At 41.0% G+C, this 26152-nt stretch overlaps 1 protein-coding gene across 4 annotated transcripts; it reads left to right on the top strand.

Moving 5' to 3' along the window:
• The first annotated feature begins 1290 nt into the window (after positions 1-1290).
• Positions 1291-25781, top strand: phldb3 (pleckstrin homology-like domain, family B, member 3). Of its 4 annotated transcripts, none has more exons than XM_020590253.1 (15): positions 1291-1568; positions 10224-10372; positions 10602-10712; positions 12719-12823; positions 13288-13416; positions 15115-15297; positions 17301-17411; positions 19777-19878; positions 20225-20312; positions 20847-21012; positions 22181-22262; positions 22586-22735; positions 23339-23549; positions 23853-23938; positions 25037-25781. In XM_020590253.1, the coding sequence occupies exons 1-15, from the start codon at positions 1532-1534 to the stop codon at positions 25169-25171; spliced, it is 1845 nt and encodes a 614-aa protein (XP_020445909.1). In that variant the 5' UTR covers positions 1291-1531; the 3' UTR covers positions 25172-25781. The 4 variants fall into 4 exon arrangements, with proteins under 4 accessions (XP_020445909.1, XP_020445908.1, XP_020445906.1 ...); XM_020590252.1 differs by having other exon boundaries at positions 1292-1568; positions 12686-12823; positions 23342-23549; positions 25037-25780; XM_020590250.1 differs by having other exon boundaries at positions 1292-1568; positions 12686-12823; positions 25037-25780.
• Positions 25782-26152: the final 371 nt, after the last annotated feature.

Below are 26152 nucleotides of genomic sequence, written 5' to 3'. Positions count from 1 at the left end.
TTGTAATTTGTTCTCGTTTTGTTTCACTTAGAAATGAATGGGAAGGGAAACCCAGTCTTACTGCACTTTCAGGTCTGTACAGACAAGACTGACCTCTTTCTAAGGTTCCTCTTAGCTTTGTTACACTAACTAGGACAAAACAAATGACATCTTTCATTCTTATCAGTAAACTGTCTGTATCAACCAAAATAAAGCCACTGAAAAGTTTTTCTTAAAAAGAACTGCATGTATGGTGCCCCACAGCTTCAGTATGAAAATTGACAGTGGGGCAATAAATGCTAATTCATCAGGTAGTGTAAGTCTTAACTGACCTAAACAGGGTCTGCCTATCAAACCCATTTTGGGAGAAAGTTGGAGAGAACCTCGTCCAAAGACACCTCATGCAGTATTTCATAATAAAACACTTGGCATCTCTCGCAGCACTGACCGAACCAAATGCTGTGTCAGTGGTTCCATATTTGCATTGTCACAACTGACCTCATGTACTTCATGTTATATTTGGCTGGATGTTATTGTGCACTGTTACATTTTAACATATTGTGAAAGTTAAAAATAATGATTTCATGGTATTTTCCCAGCCATGGAGTACTGAACGTTGCTATCAGGTGGGCTACAAGCTGGAGGGTCCGGGGTCAGGAGGCCCCTTAGCCACAGCCTCTGCAGCCATGTACTGTTTATTTCTCATTGATGGACCAAGAATCCCTCTGACAAAACTACAGGAATAGTTTAAACATACAGAAGGTTGTCACGGGAGAGAAATAAGCCACCAGGACTCCTTCCAAGGGAATTTTTGTCCCCTGAGGTTTTCTGTGGGACATATTACTTTGTGCATATGGGCCCTAGTCTGGTGAAAGAAATCAACAAAGTTCTATCATCTAGTGGTTCTTTTATCACATGCCCAAAAACAAAACATTTGTTTTCTAAAATCATGCTACAATACAATACTTTTAAAAGCAGCATCAGCCCCCAAGCTCCCCTATTCTGTTTTACCCTTTAAATTATATGTAGGCTATCACTGTATTATTTAAAACAACATCCCTCGGGTGCTTGTCATTCTTAAGTAGCTTTTTACTTCACATTTCAGGAACAGTGTTGAGCTCCTCCATAAGGGGAAAGTCCGGTTATTTCCCAGACTAGAAATGTCATTTCAGCGCAGACTAGAACTGGGCTCTCACCGTTGTCTGTAAACACACAGAAATCCGGGACGGTGAGGTTTGTGCAGAGGGATGTGGGCTTTCCAGCACATGTAATAGTTTGTGAGTTTGTGTGGTGTTGGTCTGTACCCTCCTCCAGCCGTAGCTCATCGCCTGTCGACACCACACGCGGCTCGTTGCGCAGTCATTTCTCCTGGGAGGGATTGAATCGGTGTAAACGTCTAACGTGGCTGTCCTGTTCAGGTCGAAGTCGCTTTACTTGAGCCCGACGTGTGTGTGTGTGAAAATGAAAGCGCTTTAAAAGTCCACTGGAGTGACGTTCCGCTGGGGTTTTCCGTGTTTCTCCTCTTTCACTTCGTCCGGCGTTGCCACTTGTTATGAAGTGGAGGACCCACGGCTTCTATGTAGGTTCAGGTAAGAGCTGTTCGCTTTAATTCCCTTCTTTTGGCACCAAGCAGCAGTGTTAGTGGCTCCAAACATAAAGCTTGTATAGTTCCGGCTGAAAACCAACTTCTCACACGGGACAAATGTTATTGTTAGGTCAATGTGCGCGGAGCTGTGGCTTTCTGACATGTCCTTGTCTTGTGGACATGTCTCTCACATCACACGTGTGTTTTAATGCTTCTGCAGAAAAGAGGGATTCGTTTAGCTTCCTAATGTTGAATGCAATGGAAAACTGCCTTCTTGCTTGCAACTAAGTGAATTCTTTGGCTGACTGTTTGTTTGATTGTTTAACAGCCATGGTTCATTAATTCATACTTTTTTTTGTTCCATTCCACCCTGTAGCCTCTTATCTGTGATCATATTTAGCCCAGAGAAAGTTTCTGTAAACTCCTATTTCTCCCCCAGACCTTGTTCCTTGACCGTAACCTCAGTTTGTTTACAATGACCCTGGCATATCTGCCTTTTTATCCCCCCATCGGTACAGGCAGGGTAAACAGAGTGGGTGGGAGTGAAGGTTGAGGGTGGGTGGTGAGGACAGATTGCTGTCTGGGGAGTTCTGCCTTTTAGTTATTCTGTCTCTTTCTCACACACACACATCTTGTTTTGAACAGCACTGGACAAATCTGTGTCTGAGCCCTGTGCCCCAGGCTGTCATTAATGGATCACTCTTTCTTGCATCACAGTTCCCAGAGGTTTACTCAGGCCAAAGGTATTTGTGTCAGTGCCGTTGAACCTGTACTGATACCATGAGTCACATACAGTGTCAGTGGCAAATCCATAAGTTCCCTGAGACACATTATACCTTAATTTCTGCATTTGTTATTTCCATCAAGTAGATTTTCTCATTTTATGTGAATATGTGAGTCAAAGCAATAGCAGAACAACTTTCCTTGTGTTTTTCTGTGCTTTCATTAAGACTGCAACAGTCTTTTTCTGACTTGTTATAGCAGGAAAAGGGCAGTTGTTTCTAATAACATTAACAGTGGCTCAGTATTATTCAAGTGTTCCAGTAAGTTATGACATGTGAGACACAGTGAGATACAATGCACGCTACCACTTAGCACTGGTCTGTTAAATGTCAAAAAAAGAGTTTAAAATGATCATGGTGGTTTCCAAGAGCCAGCAGTTACATCTTTACAGTGTTTTTGTTTTTCTGACCAACAGAACAGAGCAATAAGTTATTCAACTGATTTAAAACAAAGAAGCAAAACATTATCACCTAGGAGAAGCAGGAACCAAAAACAATTTCTTATTTAGCTTTTACTGGTATCAACTAATCATTTCAGTTCTGTGTTGCAGGAGTAATTTTGAGAGGTTGTATTCACATTTTCTGTGCTTTTTCTTCTTCATTAATGCACTTGCTTTACGTCAGTTTGTTTCTAACATTTCCCAGAGTTTATTTTCAGGGAAATAACCTGAAGTTGCTAACAAGATACTGATTCAGTCTTTAGTTTTTCATATGTCGTGGTTGTTTTGTCCAGAGCCCAAAACTGTGAGGCACTGAAATCTGGCATTTAAATGTACTGTTCGCTTATTTGTTGAACAGATAGAACCTGATTTGAATCATGATTGTGACCATTTATTCATGCACAGCTGTTGGGCAATATTTGATATTTCATATAGCATATTTAAAAAGAGAGAGAGTTTATATCCAAACAAAGTAATTAACAAGATTTTAGAATTATTTCTGAAATTTATATTGCATCTGTATCAGTTTTAAAATGTGTTCAGGCCTATAGCTACTCATGGTACATCAGCTTATACTAGACAGGATTTCTCTCTCTATATTTGATCTGGAAATGAAGCTGTTATTTGATTCTGTAGGACTGATGCCAGAATGTGACATGTACAACTGATGATTGAAATTGCTGAAAAAGCTTCTATGTACAAAGCTGCCATTGTTGTCACTGCAAGATGTTTGTCTGCCATCAGCTTGTCATCCAGGTTTCCACAGACGTAGACAAAATACACAGTGAAACAACAGCATGTGCTCAGAAATGCAGTGTCCACTGCCACTAGCTTTTTGTTGGCAGTGCTAAAGCGTTGTAGTTGTTTTCCCCTTCTAAATAGTTAGCTTCATTTTCAGTAGGATAATTGATTCAGAATGCATAGGCAAGTGTTATCACTTGCAGGTGACATTGAACTTAATTTGTTGCATCAGTAGTTTTGTCCTACGAGTTGCCATTCAGCCTGTTGCCTTTTCTCACAGTGGCGGCCAAAGCTCTGTCCTCACCTGCCTTTTCTGCTCACAAACTTGGACTGTGATGACAGCGACTGCTCCACTGCACAAGCCAGCAGGTCCACGGGTTGCTGCAGGGTAGTCCACAGCTTTTAATATGTCAAAGGTGTGGATAGGTCCAGAAAAAAATCAGTTATAAGAAAGAAAAGTAGTGTATAAAAACAAGAAAACATGCTGTATGTTCTTTGATGTAACTTGACTTAACCATTGCAGCTATTAATTCTCATTAAGTACAATTTAATGAGAGCAAGACTTGGTGTTTTTTTATTTGGTTAGAGCCAAAATGTAGCAAAGCAGAGGAAGGAAACTGCAAAAAAGAAGGACTTCTGTCTCCACTTTGACAATAAGAATAGGAAATTACTTATGCTCTTTGCATTGTGTGCATAAGATACTGATGTGATGATGTCAGGCCTGTTGAACAGAGTTGAACAAAGTTGAAAAGCCTGGACACTTGGTGTGTTTCACTGAAGTTGCAGACTGTCATTGTGGGCAATAAAGAGAATATGGGACCTGCCCTATTAGGTTTAATAGTCACTTTTTTGTGCCTTCAGCAGATGAGAGACAACAACTGTTAAGTAATGCATTTTGTCATCTAGATTTGAGATGCCCCCTCTGGTCTGGGTGATGCCACTGTGTTAGAAGCTATTCAGCAGTACAGTGCAGTTCAAGGTCACAGTGAATGTAGTTTATGTCGTGGTGAGCATGACTGATTTCACAACTTACTTGTCCTCTGAAAATATCTGAACCCAACATGATAGTCAATTTAAATTGAGATTTTGTTCAGTGCAAGGTTGATTTAATTTCAGTCCTTACAGCAAAGTTTCTGCAGTAAATCTTATAGACAGCTGCGTTGGATCACTCCTACTCATTTTAAGTTTTTGCCCTTTAATTTCTCTTCATAAAAAGAGATCAACAATTTTGGAGTTTTTGGTGTCATTAGTCTTTCACCTTTTGTGACCAAATTGGAAATTCCCCACAAAACGAACACACATTGCCTCTGTGCTGTTTACACTGATAGTACAATATGCAGTGATTCAGAGCCAGTTTACTTTCTGTTCATTCAGTTTCCACTTTTTCCAGTGAGCCGAAAATCAATCAATCAATCAATCAAATTTTATTTGTATAGCGCCAAATCACAACAAAAGTCATCTCAGGACACTTTACAAAGTGTTATCATTATTATTACAGAGGGAAAACAGCAGCACTTGGCACCAGTAGGGAGGAAAAACTCCTTTTAAAAGAAGAAACCTCCGACAGACCCCGGCTCTTGGTGGGCGGCCTTCTGCCTTGACCAGTTGGGGTGAGTGGATAGAGGGGAGAGAAAAGAAGAAAAGCAACAAACACAACAAACAAACACTGATCAGGTTGATGTGGCTGGTGACTGCTCGTCAGAGATGTAGAGCTCCAGGGCCAGGGCAACCTGCAGAAAGGTACAGGGAGAGAGAGAGGACACACTACGGGAGAGAGGAGACACAAAGTTAGTGATGTGTAATGGTGGCATAAAGAAGTATAGGGGGGGAGGAGAGAAACTCAGAGCATCTGATCCAGCCCTAACTATAAGCTTTATCAAAAAGGAACGTCTTAAGTCTAATCTTAAAGGTAGAGAGGGTGTCCGCCTCCCGAACTGAGACTGGGAGTTGGTTCCATAGGAGAGGAGCTTGATAGCTAAAGGCTCTGCCTCCCATTCTGCTTCTGTGGACTCTAGGAACCACAAGTAAACCTGCACTCTGAGAGCAAAGTGCTTTGTTAGGATGATAAGGCTCTACGAGGTCTTTAAGATACGATGGAGCCTTGTCATTAAGGGCTTTGTATGTTAGGAGAAGGATTTTAAATTCTATTCTGAATTTTACAGGGAGCCAGTGGAGAGAAGCTAATATGGGAGAGATATGATCTCTCTTGCTAGTTCCTGTCAGTACTCTGGCTGCAGCATTTTGGATTAACTGGAGGCTTTTAGGGAATTATTGGGACATCCAAAATGTGTAATAATGAAAACCTTACATATTACACAGTAGTTTTGCTCTCTATGCTCTGTGTGGGACATGTATTCTTATAGTGCCGTTGTGTTAAACACATAGTGACAGGCTGCAATCAACATTCGCATCCACACTGAACCTGCCACCATCAGAGCTCTTGCTGCTGTCAGTGCTTAGCTCCATTTTTCCTTGTAGTCACTCAACAGTGAGGGGTTCTGACAGGGATGAGGTTGTTTCAAAGTGCTAATGTGTGTCACACTATGTGCTGTTTTCAGATTTCTGTAATAGATTAATCAAACTTTCGGCATGCTTATGTCTCTCACCATAGTGACAAAGTACAACATGTTGCACAAACTGTGCTAAGACATTCAAGGGGCCTTGTGTCAGGTTACACATACAGTCAAGTCCAACGAAAACAGTTGTATGAAGGTTATCAAAGCTCGGTCTTGACACTTAATGGGGAACCATTTATAGGTCTTGGAGAATTCCATCCATCCATTATCTATACCTCTTATTCCTGAATAGGGTCACAGGGAGCTGGAGCCAATCCCAGATGACACTGGGTGAGAGGCGGGATCCACCCTGAACAGGTCGCCAGTTCACCACATGGCTGACACATAGAGACAAACAACCACACATTCACACTCACTCCTACAGGCAATTTAGAATCGCCAGTCAATCTAAGATGTATGTCTTTGGACTGTGGGAGGAAGCCGGAGTACCCAGAGGGAACCCACGCAAGCACAAGATGAATATACAAACTCCACACAGAAAGGCCCTGGATTGGCCTGGGCTCAAACGCAGAACCTTGCTGTGAGGCAACAGTGCTAACCACCACTCCACTGTGCCGCCCTCTTGGAAAATTATATTGCTTATTAAAAAAAAAAAAGCTGTAAGGCATTAGGTTTTTAATGCTCCAGAAGAACCAGTTTAAATTCTGTTAAATGTCTTAAAGTGAGGTCACTTGAGTCTGTGTTGGTTGGTTCTGAGGACTACAGGTTTTAAAATGATTATATTCTGGGGGAGTTGAGTTAGAAAGAAGTGAGATTACCTGGCATCTGTGACCCTCACCTTATCTCTATTGGTTCGAGGCCACATTAGCCGCTACTAGCACCTGAACCTCTGATTGAACTGTCAGCAGTTAAATTACATTGTGGGTAATATGGTACCAAGGAAGAAGAAAACATGAAACAAAAGGCACCATGTGTTTTTCTGCTCCATCAGTTTTAAAACCCTGTCTTTAAACTATCCATCAAGTTACAGCGTAATGCTGAATTGTCAGCATGGCAGCGAAGGTCTCATGAAATATGCTACTGAGCTGCAGTATGAAGTGTGTTTTTGGAATTTGAGCCATACTAGATAGTCTGGATATCTCAGCCTCTGCTGCTTCTTTAAAAAATGTCTCTAGTGAGTCCCTGAACTTTATGGAAGTGAAATGTTATTTGTTTTTCTTGTTCCAGTTTGGAAAAATGAGAGAAAAAAACTTTATCTTGTAAACAATGTCCTTTTTTGTCATCTCGGCTTTCTAAGTAGTAAATAACATGGCAGCTAATGAAATGGTGTGGATAAATATCTGAGTGCCCACAGTTTGACAGTTAGCAGTGCAGACTGACACAGAGTCCTAAAGTTTTTTAAGATTAGCTTGACAGATGTATCTTGTGTTACTGTACCTCTGGGTGGATATTACACGGCACACACAACCTCATTTAAAACCAACAAATGCACACTTGATGCTGAGCTGCGTCTGTGCTCATTCCCTCCCAGCTATCTTGTTCTCTAGAGGCGCTCCCCTCCCTGCAATCAAGTCCAATTATCTTGGGCACAAAACCGTGTTTTGTTCTTTGATCTGGTTCTCAGGGAGAACTTTGCTCCATTTTTCTGTCTCTGCGTCTGCCGCTGATTTTTTAAATCCATAGTTGATTCCCTTCTTACTGTCTCACTCTCTCATCTCAGTAAATTGCATTTGTTTAGGCTTTTGTTTGTTACTCTTGACAAACTGTTCTGTTTACATGAAAGTCTGGACTTTACCCCTGGATGTGTGTTGATATTGTAACTGAGTGGACTTTAACTAGAGGCTAGATGGTAAATGCTTGTACTGATTGTTTGGATAATGATGTGCTTCAGAATCAGCTTCACAGCCAGGTGTGTTGGACACATGAGGAATTTGACTTCGGTACAGTGGCTCTCAATGTGCATGTACATCACTCTTTCGTAAGGCAGCGAGTAGACAAGTAAACAAGACAAGAGTGAGAGAACAAAAAAGAATGTGCAAACAAGAAAAAGGAATGTGCAGTAGGAGAATAAAAACAACACACAGTTTAGATTGAGTTTGTCAGATTGATGTATACAAACAAAAGTATATTTTAAAGGTTTTGCACTGAGAGTTGTCGTTCTGTCATACAGTCATGGGTTAAGTGTTCATCAGAGTGACAGCCTGGGTTATTTTGGCGTACGGTGACCTGTAGCACCATCCAGAGGGGAGGAGTTCAAACAGTTTGTGTCCAGAAATGTTCTCCGCCCTCCTTTTGACCCGTGAGGCGTATAGGTCCTCCATGGAGGGCAGGCTCACACCAGTGACCTTTTCTGCAGTCCTGACTGTCCGCTGAAGTCTGTACTTGTCCTGTTTGGTTGCTGAGCCAAACCAGACAGTGATGGAGGTGCAGAGAACAGACTCGATGATTCCTTTGTAGAACTGTATCAGCAGCTCCTGGGGCAGGTCAAACTTCCTGAGCTGGCGCAGGAAGGACATCCTCTGCTGTGCCTTCTTGGTGATGGTCCTGATGTTGGACGTCCACTTCAGGTCCTGGGACATAGTGGAGCCCAGGAACTTGTAGGACTTTACTGCTGATACAGTGCTGCCAAGTATGGTGAGGGGGGGTAAGGTAGGGGGTTCTTCCTGAAGTCCATTGTCATCTCCACTGTTTTGAGCATGTTCAGCTCCAGGTTGTTGCGACCACACTACAGGACCAGCTGCTCAACCTCTCGGATGCATGTGAAGCTTGTTTTTCCCAATAAGCGGACAGCTTCTCCTGCACAGTAGAAGGTCAGAGAGTACCACAGTACAAAATATTAGAAGTGGGACAAATGATGTTCTCCTGAGACATTATAGTACAAGTGTATAGTTTTTTTTACTCCTTACTTCAACCTCTGAGCTCTTCTTTTTAGCAGTTCAACATTTTACAGCTGAACAGTTCTGCAGGGCTGGCTGTGTCATGTACACATCTTTATATTAGTGCTATATCCATGGAAGATTATTTTTAGTAACTTCTATGTCATGGGACATGGGTGTCATATACTCCTACAGCATAGACCATGGAAAATTGTATAAATCACGGACCATTAATCAGTGTTTCCTTCTTTGTTCTATATCCATGTACATATCTGTAAAGCTACATTGTGCACATTCAGTGTTTCACTAGAAAGAAGATACTGTCCTCTGACATTTAACACTCCCCTTCCTGATGTTCTCCCTCCGTCTGATTTGCCTATGCCTCCCCCTCTCCCCTGTGTCTCTCTCTCTCTCTCTCTCTCCATATCAGTATGCCAGTTGTTGTTTGGAAGGCCCTCACTCATATCTCTGTTGTACTGTATATTTATCTCTGTGCTTCCACTCTGCCTTCATACCCTGTAGCCTAATAAGGTCTGGGTGAAGAGAGAGAGCGAGAGAGAGGGAGGGAGGGCACAGAGGAAGGATGGTGGGAAAAAGTTTGGACAATAGGATTCAGAAGTATTTTCCCACAAATTGGTTTTGGTTTGTGCACACGTGTGTAAAGAGAGACTAAACAGATGAAGTTGAAAGGACAAAATAGAATAAAGCAACTGGGATAATATAGGCCTTTAGGCTGAGGTATTCATAATGTTGGGAACACTTTGATGTAGAAGAGAAAATATTTGCTCTTGTAAAGCACATGAATGTGACCCACAGAAAAAAGTACAACATGAAAGTACTTCACAGTTTGTTTTGTTGTCTGCCAACATTTTTGTGGGCTTATTGTAATATTTCATTCATTACTCTAGTTCTAATTATATGCTGTCTTGGTGCTGCTGATGCACATCAAAGTCTTTCTGAAGAAAAGACTATTATGTATCACACTTGTCCCTGGCTAAGAGAAAAACCCTGAAACACCACCACCCTCATCCTGTGTTCTCTCTTTCACTATCCCTTCCTCTTCACTGCAAGGTGTTTTCTCCATCACAGACTGGTTTCTGGAAGCCCGTGGGGATTTCTTTGTTTTAAAGTGCTTATACGGTATTATTCAGCTGTGATATCCCCTCTGTGAACTGGCACCTGATCCCTCATACCCCTTCAACTGTGCAGCAGATTAGATTACCACAATATTTTCTAAAGTCTCAGCCAGATGCCCTGCTCGCTCTGTACTTCTCATTAACTACCTCCCCTGTCTCGGCCTTTAGAAATGCCCCAACATAATATGGAAACCTCCAGGGGCCAGTGGCAGCAGGGTTTGCAGACGGTGTGGATCACCAGAGTGATTGGAGGCCAAAGTCCCGCCTCCTCTGGGGCGGAATCGGATACAGAGAGCAGCAGCACAGAGAGCGAGAAGGTGAGTGAGTGAAGCTGTCGATGATAGTGATATAATAATTTGTCAGGTTCTTTCATGTGGTGGCGCGTGAAACCATCTTCTGTAGCTCCTGCATGTAAGAAGAAGCATCTTCTTTCATGCAGTTTAACCGATGAATAGCCTCGTATTTCTAGACTTCACTAGTACAGCTGTAAAGCTCGCATGTGGTGACTTTGTTTATGTTTTTGTTGTTGCTGTTTGCTTTTGTCAGCCCTGCGTTAAAAAGCTGGAGGTGAGCTCCCTGAAGGTCCAGCCATCGCCTTTGATGCTCCAACAGAAAATCACAGAGATCAACCAACAGAAGGAGGAACTAGAGATTGAGGTGAGGAGATGCTGATTGTTACCTAGTCAGTGGCAGTAAACATCTATCATGTTTAAGGAAGAAAACAGTTGATTTAGTTCAATTTGGTGCAAAATGTGTAGCAAATTAGAGCAAAAACTGTTAAACGCTTAATCGAAAAACTGATCAAAGAGTGAATTGACCTGAGAGCAAAACGTTTTCAAAACCAGTTAAATAATTTCAGTCCTATTTTAAAGCACAAAGACCAAACATTTGCATGTTGCAACTTGTCAGGTGTGAATTTGAAGTTATATCAGTAATGAGAATAATTGTAGGTTGCAGTCCTAGAAATAATTAAAGAGTATACAGCCCCAAAACTGAAAATAGTGATTTGTAAATCATCGGTTCCCTGTATTACATTGAAAACAACACAGCAGCACATTATTTGATGTGATACCTCATCAATTTTATTCTTTGTTCAGAATAAACACTTCAGTTCTGATGCCTGCAACACATTGCAAAAAAACGTTGGGACAGTAAAGCATTTACCACAGTGGGATGTTGCCGTTCCTCTTCACAACACTCAGACGTTTAGGGACCGAGGACACCAAGTGGTTAAGTGTCTTAAGGTGCGCAACAGTCCTGGGTCTTCGCTGAAGCAATTTGGTTTCAAAATTTGCCACACATTCTCATTGGTAACAGGTCAGGACTGCATGTTTTTTTTTGCATTGTCTTGTTGAAGTATACATGGGCGTCCCTGGATAAGATGTCGTCCTGAAGGCAGCATATGTTGCTCCACAATCTCTACATACTGTTTAGCATTAATGGAGCCATCACAGACGTGTAAGTGACCTTTGCCAAGGGCACTGACACGACCCCAGACCATGACAGACTCTGGCTTTTGGACTTGTTGCTGGTAACAGTCTGGACGGTCCTTTTCATCTTTGGTCCGGAGCACATGGCGTCCATTCCTTCCAAAAAACACCTGAAATACTGATTCGTCTGACCACAGTACGCGTTTGCACTGAGTGACGGTCCGTCCCAGAACCCAGAGCAGTCGACTACGCCTCTGGACACTATTGACGTAGGGCTTCCTTTTGGCACAGTACAGTTTTATGTGGCATTTATGGTTGGTACTATGTATTGTAGTGCCTGACACAGATGAGCCCATGTGATTACATCGCTTATAGAAGAGTGACGGTTCTCGATCCAGTGACATCTGAGGGATCACAGAGCACGGTCATCCAGCTTAGGTTCGTGCCCGTGTCGTTTATGAACAGAAATCCCTCCAGAATCTTTTAATTATGTTCTGCACCATAGAAGGTGACATATCCAAATCCCTTCCTATCTTTCTTTAAGGAACATTGTTTTTAAACATTTCAATCATTTTCACCCCATATGTTGGCAAACTGGCGATCCTCTGCTCATCTTTGTTCCTACAGGGCTCGGCCTTTCCTGGATGCCACTTCATTATTGCAATCGTCTGCTGACATCACCTGCTTCAAATGGAATCATCATTTCATTGTGTTACCTCATTACTGGCCCTGAAATGCAGCCATCCCAACTTTTTATGCAATGTGTTACAGGCATCAGAATTGAAGTGAGTGTTTTGAACAAAGAATAAAACTGATGAGGTATCACGTCACATAATGTGCGGCTGTATTGTTTAATGCAGGACACGGATGATTTACAAACCACTATTTAAAGTTAAAATTTTTATTTTTTATTATTATTTCTGATTTGCGGTTGTATAGGAGGAAACCTTTATATACTTTTATAATCTGTTGCACAACACCAGGTAGTTGAGGGCTTTTTTGTTGTTCATTCTGACTGCTGACGGTGTATTCAAGGAAACGCTAAAATGATTTTGATTGTGTTTCTGCTGAGGCCTGCATTTTTATATCTCCACGCCATTTCCAAACAACACCACAGTCATGGTAAAGGAATGCATATATCTGACTTGCTCCAGCTCTGGTCACTATGATTCAGCTCGGCGTTGTCTCCTGTCTTTTCAGCTGCAGCTGGAGATCGCCCTGTTGCAGGGCGAGCTGCAGTCTGAGAAGAACCAGCTGCACAGACACGTACTGAAGCTACAGGCTCTGCAGCAGGAGGCCAGGCAAAGAGGGAAGCACAGACACATTGACAGACAAAAGGTGAGGGATACTTGCCATATGTTATCATGTTATATATTATCTATCAAGTTTTGTGTTTGTCATCTCTTACAGCAATTGGTGTTACACATTTGTGATTTTCTTTTTTTCATAATCAACTGAATTTCTTTTTTGGAAGCAATAAATACTAATGTGTTGATATAGTTTAATGGTTTTATGTAGTGATCACAGTCACAACAGACAAAGTTGGCATAAGGGATTTCACAGAGATGTTTACGCTCATTAATAGTCCAATATCAGCAGCACACGGTACTTTTAACAATAAGTCAGTTCCAATGAAATAACGGGTTGAACATTATCTGGTTATTCTGAACAAACTCTGCAAACACTGTGGGGAAATACACTTAATGTTCTTTCTCATCTGAAATAAATTTTGTCTTGATTTGAACATTAGGTCATGCCTTTTCTTGTGTTTCGCTCTTTACTCACCCTGCCTGTCACTGCAGGAGCGACAGAGTCTAGAAGAGGAGAGGCACAGGGTGGAGGAGTTGAAGAGGAGGTGCGAGGAGAGCGAAAAACATATCCCCAGTCAGCCAGAGAGCCAGAGAGAACAGCTGATGCTGCAGCTGCAGCAGGTGAGAGACTCAGTGATTTACAGTACATAGCATTTTCAGAAATACAGTAAGAAACTGTTTGAATGACATTTACAGTTATCTATCCATTCATCAAACATCTACACAACTCAATGATACTGACAAATCTTCATTAATGAAAGTATAAAGTTTAGGCTTATAGCAAACAGACACAGGACACCAGCACAACTGATCAGTACAGCTGAAGCCAGACAAATAGGTTTTCTCAAAGTTGTGGTCATCAAACTATCAAGGTGATGTCATTTCAATTCAAAATATTAGATTAGAAGTGATTCAATCAAAATCATCACAAAAACGATCAAGGATCACAGGTCAGCCATAACATTATGACCACTGACAGGTGAAGTGAGTGGCATTATCTCATTACAATGGCACCTGTCAGTGTGTGGGGTATGTTAGGCAGCATGTGAACGTTCAGTCCTCAAAGCTCATGTGTTGGAAGAAGGAAAAACTGCAAAGCATAAGGTTCTGAGTGACTTTGACAAGGACCAAACTGTGATGGCTGATGACAGGGTCAAAGCATCTTGTTGGGTGGTCTGCAGTGGTTAGTGCCAACGGTGGTCTAAGGAAAGAGAAGCAGGCGACAGGGTCATGGACGCCCAAGGCAGGCTCACTGATGATGAGGTTGACCTACTGTACATTAAACTTTTAAATTTCATTCATTGTTGAAAATGAGAAATTCTGTACATTGGTCTCTATGAAGGGAAACATTCAGTGCTTATCGTAATGATAAGCCTCCCCACTCTATAATGATAGTGGGGAGGCTGTCACTCCTTTTATATATTTTAATCACTAAATGCTTGACAAATTCATGCTCTTCCTGGCAGTAGAACTATGGAAGCAAACAGATTCACAGAAGATGCACAGCGAGCTGCAGAGAGACATGAGTACCAACCAACCGCACTGACTCCTGTGTACACAGTATTAGGCAGGTGGTCATAATGTTATGGCTGATTGGTGTATTTCATTCTTTGAGAGGGTTTAGGTTATAAATTGTATTTAGAAAGCCATGATGTTACTCTAGTGCTGAAGATTCCCAGTATGGTTGAAGAGAGTGTATGTATTGATTGGTATTTTTTGTGATTTCAGGCAGCAATTGACAGTTTACAGCCGCTCATTTTCTAATTCATGTGAAGTAGCTAACCTTGCTCAGTGTTTGCATCAGATATGAAGATGTAATAATGATCACATTTTTTATGGCAGCTGTCCAACTGACACATAAAACTAACTGACACTTTTTGTTTTGACACCTCACAGCTTGTCTCCGGGTGTGTTGACTTCAGTGCTGACTCCTGTTCAGCCTAGTGTGTCAGTGTTTCACAAGTTTAGACAAACACAGCACATAGGAACATAGGATGTGTATTATTCCCTGTGAATGTGACAGAACAAGATGAGTGACTGCTCTGTTTTAAAAGCAGCGTCTAATGACAGACTTGTTGAAGTCTTATAGCAGCAGGTTGTTAATTTTTGTTGTGACATGTCAGATTTGTTTGGAAAGAGCTTTATAAATGGAGTTGGCACAAATTGCTTCACAGAGAAAACAACATATAAACACAAACGAAAGTCTTAAGCACTGTACAAGAACAAGAGAACAAGTATTTCTCTTATGAGACTAAAGAGAATGAAAATGAGCTGTAAAAGAGTGACTATATTAGACTAATTGCTGTGTCTTCACTGCAGGAGAAGGAGGTGATGGAAGCGGCGGTTCGGGCCTTTGAGGACTGGGAGTTTCGTGTTCTGGAGCGAGAGAGTGGCACCGATGAGGAGGTCGAAAGTGCGGCAGGAAAAGACCTGGAGGGAGAGAATGAAACTGAAATGGAGAAAGAAATCTCATGTCAGCAGCTTGTGGTCAACACAGCACAGGTAAACAACATGTCTTAGAAGATCGTTGTATTGAGAATTTCCCAGCTGCTGCTGTTTCATACGTGCTTGCAGCTTATCTGTGTGTCATGTGTTTCATGTCAGTGTTGACCCTCACAGTCTGCTGGGAGATTAACATTCAGACAAACGTCAGTAGTGACGTGATGTCAAACGTATGTACTGAGCAGGTGGACAAAATAACAGGAACGTATTTTTATAGAAGTGTAAATATTCACCTTATTGATGTGATTTATTTATTTATTTTTTTTTCTGGTATCTCTGTAGGAACCAGTAATAATATGGTGGCATTAATTACCCATGACCCATATTGATCTCTTTAGTCTTTACTGATTTTCTTTTGCACCTCCCAACTCCTCCCATCTCTTATTTGTGACCTATAGTGACACAAAAAGTCACACTGATTACTATAAAGATTGAGACACACCAGGAGAACAGAGGTCAAACAGAAACCTTTAATGGACTTTTTTGCTAAAAGGCTTTTCACCTTCAGGTGCGAGTTGGTGAAATTCATTTTATTGAAGCTGTATATTTTGATTGGATATTATTTTGTGCTGTAGGCCAGAAAAAAACAATTGTCATTATTTACTTACTGCCCATTAAGTACTAAATACTGCGTAGCTGGCATTAGACGCTCCCCTGTCATGGTGCGCTGTTGTTATTGCAGGTTAAGACTTGTCCTCCTTCATCTCCCACTATCTAGTGGTGACATGAGCCTGAACTCTTTACTTCACACTCATCAGCATCACCCAGAGTCACATGACTCTGTACAGGGTGCTTAATTACATCAGATCCCACATCAGATCATCCTTTTTAAAAAGTTATGCAAGCCAAGGAACAAACTGGGACGGAGTAAATCCCTTGAGATCAGGATTCCCATGGCGACTTGAAGAGACCTGGAACATGTTGGCACTTGTGTGATAATTCCTGTATTTATAACCGTGCTGAGGTGCCAAATGTGGAGACATGGCACCTTAGTGTGTACTTTGTTTAGATAGTGATTTCTTTTTGACCTGAACATGTTTTTTCAATTCCTAATTAACTGACTGAGCTTTAGAAACAGGTGCTTGTATGCAGTAACTAAACATAACAGTATTGTATATTTGACGCTCATTACAACATTTTCTGTGTAGTCAGGTCACATGGCCAGTGTAATTGAGCACTTCTAACATATGGATGAGGTCAGGACGATACAGACGTTTACTGTCTTGCAAAATATTTCTTTACCAATATTATCAGTTGTTTGTATTATAAAAGGGCCTAGAACTCTAGAACTGTTTGAGCTAAATACTAGCATGATGCTAACATGCTCACAATAACAACGCTAACATGTTGATACTTAACAAATATAATGTTTATTATGTTCACCATTTTAGTGAACATACGTATGTGTGATTTTGTTTAAACACTGACATAGGAAGTTCCAAATAGCTGCTTTTTCATTCACGACACATTAGACAGGAACCTATAAATATAGACAAAAGATAGATGGTGAAAATAATATCAAATTGTTCTCCACTTAGCTGGAGTATGCAAGAGGAGGAGCGCCAAGATAAAGAGAGGGATTGTGTGACAGACATGGTAGTTGACTCAGCTGTACTGTGGCCTCGCTGCAGATGACAGCTACTGTCTGTCTCTCATTGTGTCACATTTGTTCTCCTGAGGTGCTGATTTAATATCACTTCATCATTTCTGAGCTGCACTCCCAGGCCTGCTGACATCATGTGTCTCTCTCATGCCTCTCATTAAGATGCAAAATGGATGTTTGATTTGCATAGCCTCTCAGCTGAAGAGATTGACTTGGCTCTGCATTTACTCACACAACACACACGTCGTCACAGCAGGGATATTTACCCAGTATTACATCAGTGAAAAGATTAGGTAAACTCAGGGCAGTCAGATTAATCAGCTACAGCACATTTTTGCTGTTTGGAAGAAGAAACCATATGGCAGTCCACGCTGATTGGAATTGTGTTCTCAATTTTCAGGAGCAAGTTGAGCAGTTAGAGAGACAGCTGAAGGAGATGGAGCAGGAGAAGGACAGGGAGCTGAGTGCCTTGAGGAAAGAGAGGAGGGACCTCATCCACACAACTCAAAGTGTAAGTGGATCTCAACAACAAGTATGACTGAAGATGCTGACTGTGTAAAAAGACCTATTTGTTCTTCTGGGCACAGTATTTCCATTTGATTTGCACCTCAGACTTCTCACTATGCAGTTTATTCACTATACTATATATTGCCCTCAGAAACGTCCACAGGAAAACATGTGGTGTCACTTTGCCTTAGATAGATGTGTATTGTGCATTAATGTGTGATGCTACAAACTAATTTTCTGTTTACTGTTGGAGTAAACTGCTGAGACTTTATTAAGTGAGCAAGTTTGTTAAAAGAGATTTTGAACATATCTCAGATTATAAAAGCAGTGTCTGAAACCAGTCCCTGTTTAGTGAAACATCTGTGCTCTATATAGATTAGTGCTCTAGTGTAAGATATTTCAGTTCACTGGTCACCCCTACCTATCTACAGCTGCTCTGCTCCTCAGTGCAAACTCACTTTGGGCATAAGTGAAGGTACAGTTAAAGAATAACAGTCTTTATAGGCAGAGTTAAAATATTAATAAAAGAAACACATCAGCATCATATTTGGTCATGTACGGCCAAGACATTCCAGTTTAGGAAGGTCAGCAGACCATTAGATGTGGTCTAATCAATATTTTGGTATTAATATAGGAAAGAAATTGTATGTGATGAACCCAGTGAGAATTATCACCTGACTCTGCAACTCCCCTTAACAGTACCAAGTGTTTTGGCGCCTCTCAAGTCATTGTTTGGGCTTTATGTCCCACGATAACTGTTTCAATTAATTCTCAGCCTTCTCATCAACTTCTATGCTACAGACAGACACAGTTACACTGTATGTTCCACAGTGGTTTGTGACTGTTGGGAATTTGTCAGATGGACAGAAACACAATTCCAAATGGCTGACAATATTGTTTCATAGTATTGCTGCTGGATCTGTAAGTTTGTTGTAAGGCTGTTGTTTGTTAACATTTTCTATGTCGTGTCAGACAGAGGAATGACATGAGTAGCATCCAGATGCCTTTTGCATTTGCCATCTGATGTACCATATAGACTCTACATACAGTAAATCCCCTGTATAGTGTGTAGTGAATGATATCAGGCACAGCATGAGAGTGCTATCTCTTTACTTTTATTTTTAATGGAAATGGGATGTTAACAGGATAGTACAGGACACGGAAGACAAAACAATGAACACCAGACACATACAAAAAAGTGCTAACCTTCTTAACCTTTGTCTCTTATCTGCTTCATTTTTCACCTGGCTTCAGTGTTTTACAGAAAAACATCTAATGAATGTTAAGTTTTTGGATAGCCAAAAGTGGCATGTGTTATTGGTGTTTATTATGAATACTGTTCCAAAGTATGTGATTTACAAGTCACAAATTAAAATGTGTTTTGACTTTATTACATGGCCAGTGGTTTGCCTGTGATCAGATAAAATGAGGAAGAGGCAACATGTGGACAAGGAAAAAGCAAATCGGACATGGAGAGAGTGAGTGAGAGAGTGTAACTCAACCAGGAGGGAGGGAAATGACGAGGGAGGAGTAAGCAATGCAAAGGAGGGTGCTGCATTTGTGAATGTGTGCGTACATGTGTGAATGCGTGAGACGGAGAGAAGGCAAGCTGGGAGAAGTTTTACATCCCCACAGAGGTAAGCTACAAAACCATGCACTCAGATTGGTCTGTATGGCTGATGAGCATAAGAATTGCCTTCATTTTTAGTTCACTGGCTCTTCTAAATGAGAGAATAGAGATGGCGGCACGGAGGGTAGAAGAGAGTGGCAGCACAGAGGAGGAGAGAGGGACAAGACAGCGTCAGACAACATGACCAAGTGTGTACGACTACAATATGAGGGCTTGCAGGATGTGGTTTACTTCTGACACGTGGTGAGAGCTCATTGTATCTGAGAGAAAATGAGTTGGACATTGGATTGTTTTGGAAAAATTACTTTGAATGTATCACACTGTTGCAACAAGGAGCATTGGAAGAATTTTATAACAGTTTATTGTTAGGTAAGTATGACAGAGAATGTTGGATAGAAGCTTTTAAATCTTCACTGTCCACACAGTACTGGTGTAGGGTAGTGAAAGACACATGAGGGTTAAACACTGAACCCAGTGTGGCCACCGAATTGCTTATGTTTGTGAATCAAACAGAGAGGGAGGTTTGGAACAAAAGATGGTGACGTTATGATTACTCATTACGATCCTTCTTGGAAGTGCAGTTTTCATTTTCAGCCACATGTGGTATGTCTAACGCAGCAGCTGCTGTCAGTCACTGTGTTTATATGAACTGGAGCAGACAAAGTCTTTGTGCCTTGCAGTGAGATTTCATCTCAAATATGTTACTGAATTTCAAATAAATTTAAATCTTGTACTACAGGTTCACAAAGAAAAGGAGCTGCTAACTGATTGGTCAAACATCGACAGTTCTGCTTCCTGCATGATGTCACTTTCCCCGCTGGGGGTTCACAAGCCTCCTCAGGTATGCATCGTGTTGCCGTGGATACAGCGTGTGTTTACAAAACAGCTGCAACCTAAAATTGTTTTATTATTGATTAATGTGATGAAGATTTTCTAGATTATTTTATCAAATGTATAATTGATACGAAAAGACTGAGGGGGAAATGAAAGACAATTTGTGCCGGTCCAAGGTTATGTCATCAAATGTCTTGTCTTGTCTTACAGGAGTCCAAAACTTACAGGAGTCCAGTTTAATATAATATAAAGCGGAGAAAATTAGCAAATGCTCTCATTTGCAAGCAGCAGATTTTTGGCGGTTGTGCCAAAACTGATTTATCATAATAGCTGAACATTTTTTTATTTTGTAGGAACCAAGCAAAGAATCCACCAGTTTGCCCAGAAGACGGAATTTGCATCGTAACATCAAACTCAACGACAGGCCAGTCTCAGCACAGGGTGAGCAATTACCAGTCCACTTTTTCCATTTTCCATTCTGCTCTTGATTGCTTAAGCTGAGAGCACCGTGATATTGAACATTAAACGCTTGCTCTCTGCACTCATGTCCTCATTTAGTCTGTTTATTTAGTTCCCTCCCTTTTAGTCAAATCAAAGGTGTGTCGCTAGAGTAGGCAGATTTCTACACTGGAAGAAAACAGGATTTACCTGTATGGACCGGATGCACCAGGGAAATGCCCAGAGCATAAGCCTTAAATCTCCTCTTTAGTATTTATCTTTCTCACACAAATCCGTCTTTTTGTATCAGAGTAGCCTGATCATGTGTCATGTCAGGTCTTGCCAGGGTTATTCTCCACCCTATTTTCATTTACAGTAATTTGTTCCTGAATTTTGTAAAGATTATTGTGATTTATCATCTTGATACACGGCCACCACTTGCAGGATTCCTCTCATGTAGCATCTAATATAAAGCCATTCACTCTGACAGACTCATATTGTTCTCATGTGTCCTTTGCTTTTCTCTTCCTCTGTCAGGGTTGGTGTGCATGCTTCCAGACAGCCAGAACCCAGAAGCTTTCACTTCCCCCCTCCCCTTCCAGAGGCTCAGCAATGGGTACAGCAGCTGGCACAAACCTGGGACCAGCAACGGTGGTGGGCTCCTCACTCGGTCCAACAGTGCAGCAAGCTCTCACACTGCCAGGTCAGTTGCTTCTGCTCGTTTGCTGAACACTTTTTTAAGGATTGAAATAAAAATTTACTTTGAATTTACATGCAACAATAGGAGCAGGGATGTCTTATTGTTCATACCTGAGCTCACAGGCTGTAGAAATGAGCGGCTTGTGAGGGGTTTTATTTCAGAACACCACTGAACAGTGTCACTTTATATGTAAGTTGCAGTTAGCATAAAATATAATTCCAGTTTACCAAGTCAATACTGAGATCCGGGTACACAAGGATATCACTATACCAAAGTCTGACAGAGACTCAAGTATGATTAGTCAGATTATGAGACGGGTAGTAAACAAGCCACCAGTTTAACCTGATTGTCTAAAGGATTTATTTGGAGGTAAAACCAAAAGTACACACCTGAAATGTTTGTTATAACTGTGAGCACACCAGTACAGCAGGTCAACAGCATGGGTAGTGAGTTTACTGTTCACCTTTCAAATTAGCATGATAGTTTGACCATTCATGCTCCTCGCTCTATCAGTAGTTATGTTTGCAGACCTTGGCAATGAACTTGGTAGGGACAATGTTTTTATTACTGATGAAACAAATGATGTCAACATCTCTACAGGACATTTGACATTGGAAAGGGTTATTATTAGCAGCAGTTAACTAATTGTGTTAACTGTGTCAAGCAAATGCACGTACCCAGTCAACGCAGACTTTTAAAATGTCAGAAAATGCAGTTGCAGCGATGAAACATTTGTCACACATTGGAAACAAACGACTTCAATTACAGGCTCTGCAAACAAACAGGTTCCCTTCATAGAACACAGCTCCAGTTTGTTTTCCCATCGATCCAGTGGAACTGTATACAGTTCTCAAGGAAAGCAGTACAAGTTTCACAGTCGTATAAGATGAGGTATTCAGTACAAACAGCTCACAAATAAATGGGAACTTGATATACTTAAGGCATTTTGTTTTGATACCACTTCCCATTGTTTGTTTGTAACTGATCCATGATACTGTGTATTTCACTGTGATACTAGTTTTCATTTGGTAAAAGAAAATGCAGCAAATGTTTTAAATAAAAAAAAAATTCTTTGTAAATGAGAGTTCCCATTTGTTTGTATCTCAGGCTGAAGCTGACTGATGCAATGATTCTTTGTCAGTGATGACTGTAACTCGTCTTCCTCTCACAGCCCGTGCCTGTTGGAGCTTGTGGAAATGGAGAAGAAACTGAAGGAAGCTAAGGCAGAGAGAGAGAGGCTGCTCAGAGAGAGGGTGAGTCACCTGCTGTGGGAAACAGTAGCTGGCACCTCTTATCACCCACAGTGTGCTGCATTAGACACGGCCGTCTGGTCATTGACGCTCACTCAGCTCCCAAGAAAACAGCAAGCAGATGTGTGTTTGTTTGCAGCACTGGGAAAAGCCATGACTGAAATATATGTAGCTACGTGATTGTATGTGGAGTTATGAAACTGAAAAAAGGAAATGTTTATACATGAATCATATATCAAAGAAGCCATTTTAACAGTATTGTCAATATCAGGTCACATGTTTTGGAAGATGACTAATAATTTGCTGTGATACGTGTGTGTACCCAGGAAGAGAGACGGCAGACGATGTTGAAGGAGAGAAGGCAGAGAGAGCTCAGTTCTCCCAAAGCGGAACCAGCAGAGCAAGAGCCCCAACAAAGACCAGAGCCTGAACCAAATGAGCAACCAAAGGCCAGTTCTCCCCCAAACTCCTCACAGGCATGTACAGTATGAAATGTCACCCATAAGGCAGTGTTAAAGCCCCTGAAAACATATTTCTTTATCAGCATCATACCCTGAGCTTTCTGCTTGTATGTGAACACATTTTTAGCCACAGTTTTGGTTATTTCACATGAAAGATTTCCATCCATGCTGCGTTCTCTGTGTTCCTCTCACTAGTTTGGGGTTTGCTTTCATGCACCAATCAGGATTTAGCCATGTGTGAATGAGAATATTTATACCCTTGGCTGGGTTTGTGTTGTCAAATCTAGTCAAATCACACCCACACAGTCCTGATGAAGCAGCTTACCTGAGTTTTGAGTATTAAAAAATCATTAATGATACTTGGGAATGTTTTTGGACAGTCCACTCATGCCTGTATAAATGATGCCCTAAGTTAAAGCAGACACTTCTTTTAGTTGCATATAAAAGAAAAGCCCAACAAATCTTTCAGTGTCAGACATTTCCCCATACAATCAAATTTGTATTGTCTGGTCACTCCATCTGAGACTCTCACAACCAAGTTAATCCTGTCTCCTAACTTTCTGTGGAATTTCTGAGTGACTCTTTTCAACCATGTTTAAACTTCATTTGTTTCTTCAGCAGCGCAGCCTGCCCCTTTTCCTCTCTCCGAACTTTGACCTCAGGGCCCATGTGGAGTCTCTGGGTCACGGTGTGGCCGGCTGCACGGACCTCCGGCTAACGTCTCGGCGCTGCGCAGGCTTCTTGACCAAACGAGGGGGCAGGGTCAAGACCTGGAAGAAGAGATGGTTCCTGTTTGACATGGACCACAGACGATTAGCCTACTATACAGGTTAGACTGGCTGGAGGAGTGGTGTGTGTGTGCACGTACTCACTCTGTGTTTACATGAACGAATGCCTTCTGTGTGCCATGCTAACTCAGTAAGAGAAAGGTGGGCATATTGTGAAATCATTTTGCATCAGTAACGTTATTTTCCAGCCTCCATCCCCTGTTGTTGTTTTTTTTTACTGTACATTATGTTGTTTCCCAAAAAAAATTTATACTGGGAGGAAACAAAATAACAGTTCAATCCTCTCAGTCCCAGCGACTTTGTTGTTACCACATTTTTCTAACTCGTTTCTCCCTTTGCCTCAGACTGTGATGAGAGGAAGCTAAAGGGAGTCATCTACTTCCAGGCTATAGAAGAAGTTTACTATGACCATCTACGGACTGCCACATCCGTGAGTTTTCCTACAGTGCACAAACTGACTTTTAAAAAAATCCATGGAGTTGTTCATCCAGCCGAGGGTTTGTGCCAAGTGTCAGGATTTTGAAAGGACACAATCTGGTCAAAGCACCTTAATCTGAGCTTGAATCTAAAAGCCACTTGTCAAGTATATTATATGCTGACCATGTCATCATACCAAACAAAAAAAAACCTGAAAGGTGCCTTTTTGCTGAATGTAGTTTCAGCACCAACATTATGACCCATGATGACCATAAGTAAGCAGGTTGTTTAAGATGTTATAACACAGGAAATGTCTGAGAGGGCCACAGACCTTCTGATACATTCTCTCCTGAAATTGAAACATTATTTCAGCTCAGCTAGGAATCTCAAATGTTTTAGAAAATCACTCCCCATCTATGTTTAATGTGGTGAGTTGGCTTAATTTTCTCTTCCTCCAAATAGATTATAGACCAGGCAGATTTTACACAGGATTAAAAACAGAAACGGCTTTTTAGCAGTTAAAGGCAGCCCTTAAGCAACACTAGTTGCAGATCTAGAATCCGTCAAATGACACTGTAGGTTCAGACTACACCTTGGGAAACCCTGCCATTTATATTGTGACATCATTCAACATGAGGATTACTTATTGCTCATGTGAATCAGCAAAACAATTTGACTTTAGGACAAAAGTGTTGCATTTCTCATTTGAGTGTTAATCTACGTAAGTTGTATGAAACATGCACAGTCAGCTGTACTGATTGAAACTGATAAAACATGCTCTGGTTTGTTCATAAAAAGATTCAGTTATCAAATGAGAAAACACAAAGAATTCTTTGGAACAGCAAAAGCCTGTTCCTCTTTCACAGGAAAGTAATGAGAAATCTGATAGCAGTGCTAAAAAAAACTTGTAAAATGAACTATTGTAACAAAAATCTTGTGGGTATTTATGTTTTAAAAGCTTTTGTTCTACAGGAGGAATGTGAAATTCTAAACTTAGAATCATGAACAACACAATCACCAGTATGGGGCAAATAAATAACAGCTTCATGTCAAAGCTGCTGCTTCTTTTTCATAACTTATGTCATTCTCACTGTGTGTCCCTTCTCTTCAGTCTCCACGGCCCAGTCTGACGTTCTGTGTGAAGACATATGACCGTCTTTTTTTTCTGGTTGCGTCCAATGCCATATCCATGCGGATTTGGATGGACGTCATTGTCACTGCAACAGATGAGCACTGCCGCTATTGAATTTATTTATTTTTTTAAATATGACTGTAGAATTCTTGAGTGAAGCTACTGGGCAGATAATGCAGTGAGTCATTTGCTCCAGTCTGAAGGGCTGGTTTGGCTGAGATCCACCTCAGGGACGATTCTGGATCTGTGGATAAAGTTTGTGAAATTTGGAGGCGCGGTGGTTCGAGGGGCCAATCCGATGTGCTTGAACAGAAAGGAGGAACTGTCACTGAAAGAGTGATGCTGCGGTGGTGACAGAGGTTGACTACTGAACCAGCTTCAAACCACAAGCTGATTTACACACCAGCCCTCACACTGGGTGTCTGTTACAGGATGGTTTTACTCTTTGAGCCTAGCCTCCCCCTGCTGGTCACAGTTGAGCATTACAGAACTAGTGTACGCTGCAGGGATACACTACAACAAGGAGTTGAACACAGTGATGGCAACACCTGCGAAATATTAATCCACATCCTGTATCATCTTCTTCTTTTTTTCCAGTAAAGATAATGTACAGTCAATTTTCATGGATTAAGTTATTTGAAAATGTATATGGGTTTGATATAAATAAATGAAGGCGCACACTGCTGTGAATGCACAATTAAATGCTTTATTCACAAAACATACTTTAGATTGCTCTTTTTTTTTCATCTTGAGTCTGCATTGACATGAGATTTGCAACATTAATTAATCAAAATAGTAAATAAAGTTTGGGAAATGATGAATTCTTTCATCATTCATGTAGTTTTTGTGGATTCTAATGTAGATCTACAACAGTGTTGCCCTTTTGAGTTTAATAAAATGTATTATTATTATATGTTGACTGTTGACTGGTATTCTGTGTCAGTTTAATAAGTAAAAATTGTTTAATAATTATTATAATAATTATTTGTCCTGTCTACCAGTCAACAGTTTGGACACAATTTCCCACTTAATTGAATGGGAAAGTGTGTTGACTGTTGACTGGTATTCTGTGTCAGTTTAATAAGTAAAAATTGT

Source organism: Monopterus albus, unplaced genomic scaffold (genome assembly GCF_001952655.1).
Source record: "Monopterus albus unplaced genomic scaffold, M_albus_1.0 scaffold11.1, whole genome shotgun sequence".
In the NCBI taxonomy this organism is placed as follows: Eukaryota; Metazoa; Chordata; class Actinopteri; order Synbranchiformes; family Synbranchidae; genus Monopterus; species Monopterus albus.
Note: the sequence above shows the minus strand (reverse complement) of the source record. Positions and strands in the feature narration are given on the sequence as shown.

What these genes read in the sequence shown, in the direction of transcription:
- phldb3 (XM_020590250.1), top strand. Translation starts at nt 1,532, where the DNA reads ATGAAGTGGAGGACCCACGGCTTCTATGTAGGTTCAG. An exon ending in CGGCTTCTATGTAGGTTCAG is followed by an intron (nt 1,569 to 10,223) that starts GTAAGAGCTGTT and finishes CTCGGCCTTTAG; the next exon opens with AAATGCCCCAACATAATATG. An exon ending in GCAAGCTCTCACACTGCCAG is followed by an intron (nt 21,013 to 22,180) that starts GTCAGTTGCTTC and finishes TTCCTCTCACAG; the next exon opens with CCCGTGCCTGTTGGAGCTTG.